At 78.1% G+C, this 730-nt stretch overlaps 1 protein-coding gene across 1 annotated transcript in view; it reads left to right on the top strand.

The window, feature by feature from the left end:
- Positions 1 to 509: 509 nt before the first annotated feature.
- Positions 510 to 730, top strand: part of LOC112972156 (ephrin type-A receptor 6-like) — a 131,266-nt gene continuing 131,045 nt past the window's right edge. Inside the window, exon 1 of the mRNA XM_026078272.1 lies at positions 510 to 612. Coding sequence (XP_025934057.1) covers positions 510 to 612 — 103 coding nt within the window. The remainder of the gene's footprint in view (positions 613 to 730) is intronic.

Here is a 730-nt window from a genome sequence, read left to right on the forward strand (position 1 = left end):
CGCTGTCCGTCTCCGCCAGGGGAGCTCGGCGGCGGGGGTAAGACCCTCCGCCATGGGAGATTAACCCCCCTCGGCGCTGCCTCTCGACGGGGATGCGGGGGGCCGTGCAGCGCGGCCGGGGGAGGAGGCTGCTCCCGCGGAGAAGGCTGCTGGAGGCGCCCCTGCGGGGCTGACGGTGCCGCCGGCCGGAGTCGCCCGAGGAGCGGGGCGCGACCCCCGCCGCCGCGTCGAAGTTGTCGGGGGGGGGTTCTCGCGGCTCGCAGCGCCGCCGCTCCTGCCGGCACCCCCCGTCCGCTCCGGGCCGCCGCCGTGCCCCGGGACCCCGCTGGTGGATGCGCCCGCCCCGGCCCGGGCAGCCCCCGGCGGCAGTGCAGGCAGCGCAGCCCGCCGGGCCGCACCGGACCCCGCCGGGGCGGCGGGCAGGGGCGCCCCGGCGCTTCCCGCTGGCCTGAAGGAGGACGGGGAGCCTCGGCGGGCCGAGGCCGCGGAGCGCCCGGCGGGCATCAGCCATGGGGTGTTGCGAGGCGAGGGGATTGCTCTGGAGATTTGGCCTGTTCCTCCCCCTGCTGACAGCGCGCCCCGCCGCTGGCAGTCACGTCGCCACGAACCAAGGTAAGGGCGGCCGGGAGGGGCGGCGGGGCCGCTTCGCGTTTGGGGTGTGCGTGTGCATGTGTGGAGCGGGTCGCTCATGCCAACTTTCCGTGCGCGCCGGGAGCCGCGGGGTGCGAGG

The sequence above is a fragment of the Apteryx rowi genome, unplaced genomic scaffold, assembly GCF_003343035.1.
Source record: "Apteryx rowi isolate R43461 unplaced genomic scaffold, aptRow1 scaffold_476, whole genome shotgun sequence".
NCBI classification, from domain to species: domain Eukaryota; kingdom Metazoa; phylum Chordata; class Aves; order Apterygiformes; family Apterygidae; genus Apteryx; species Apteryx rowi.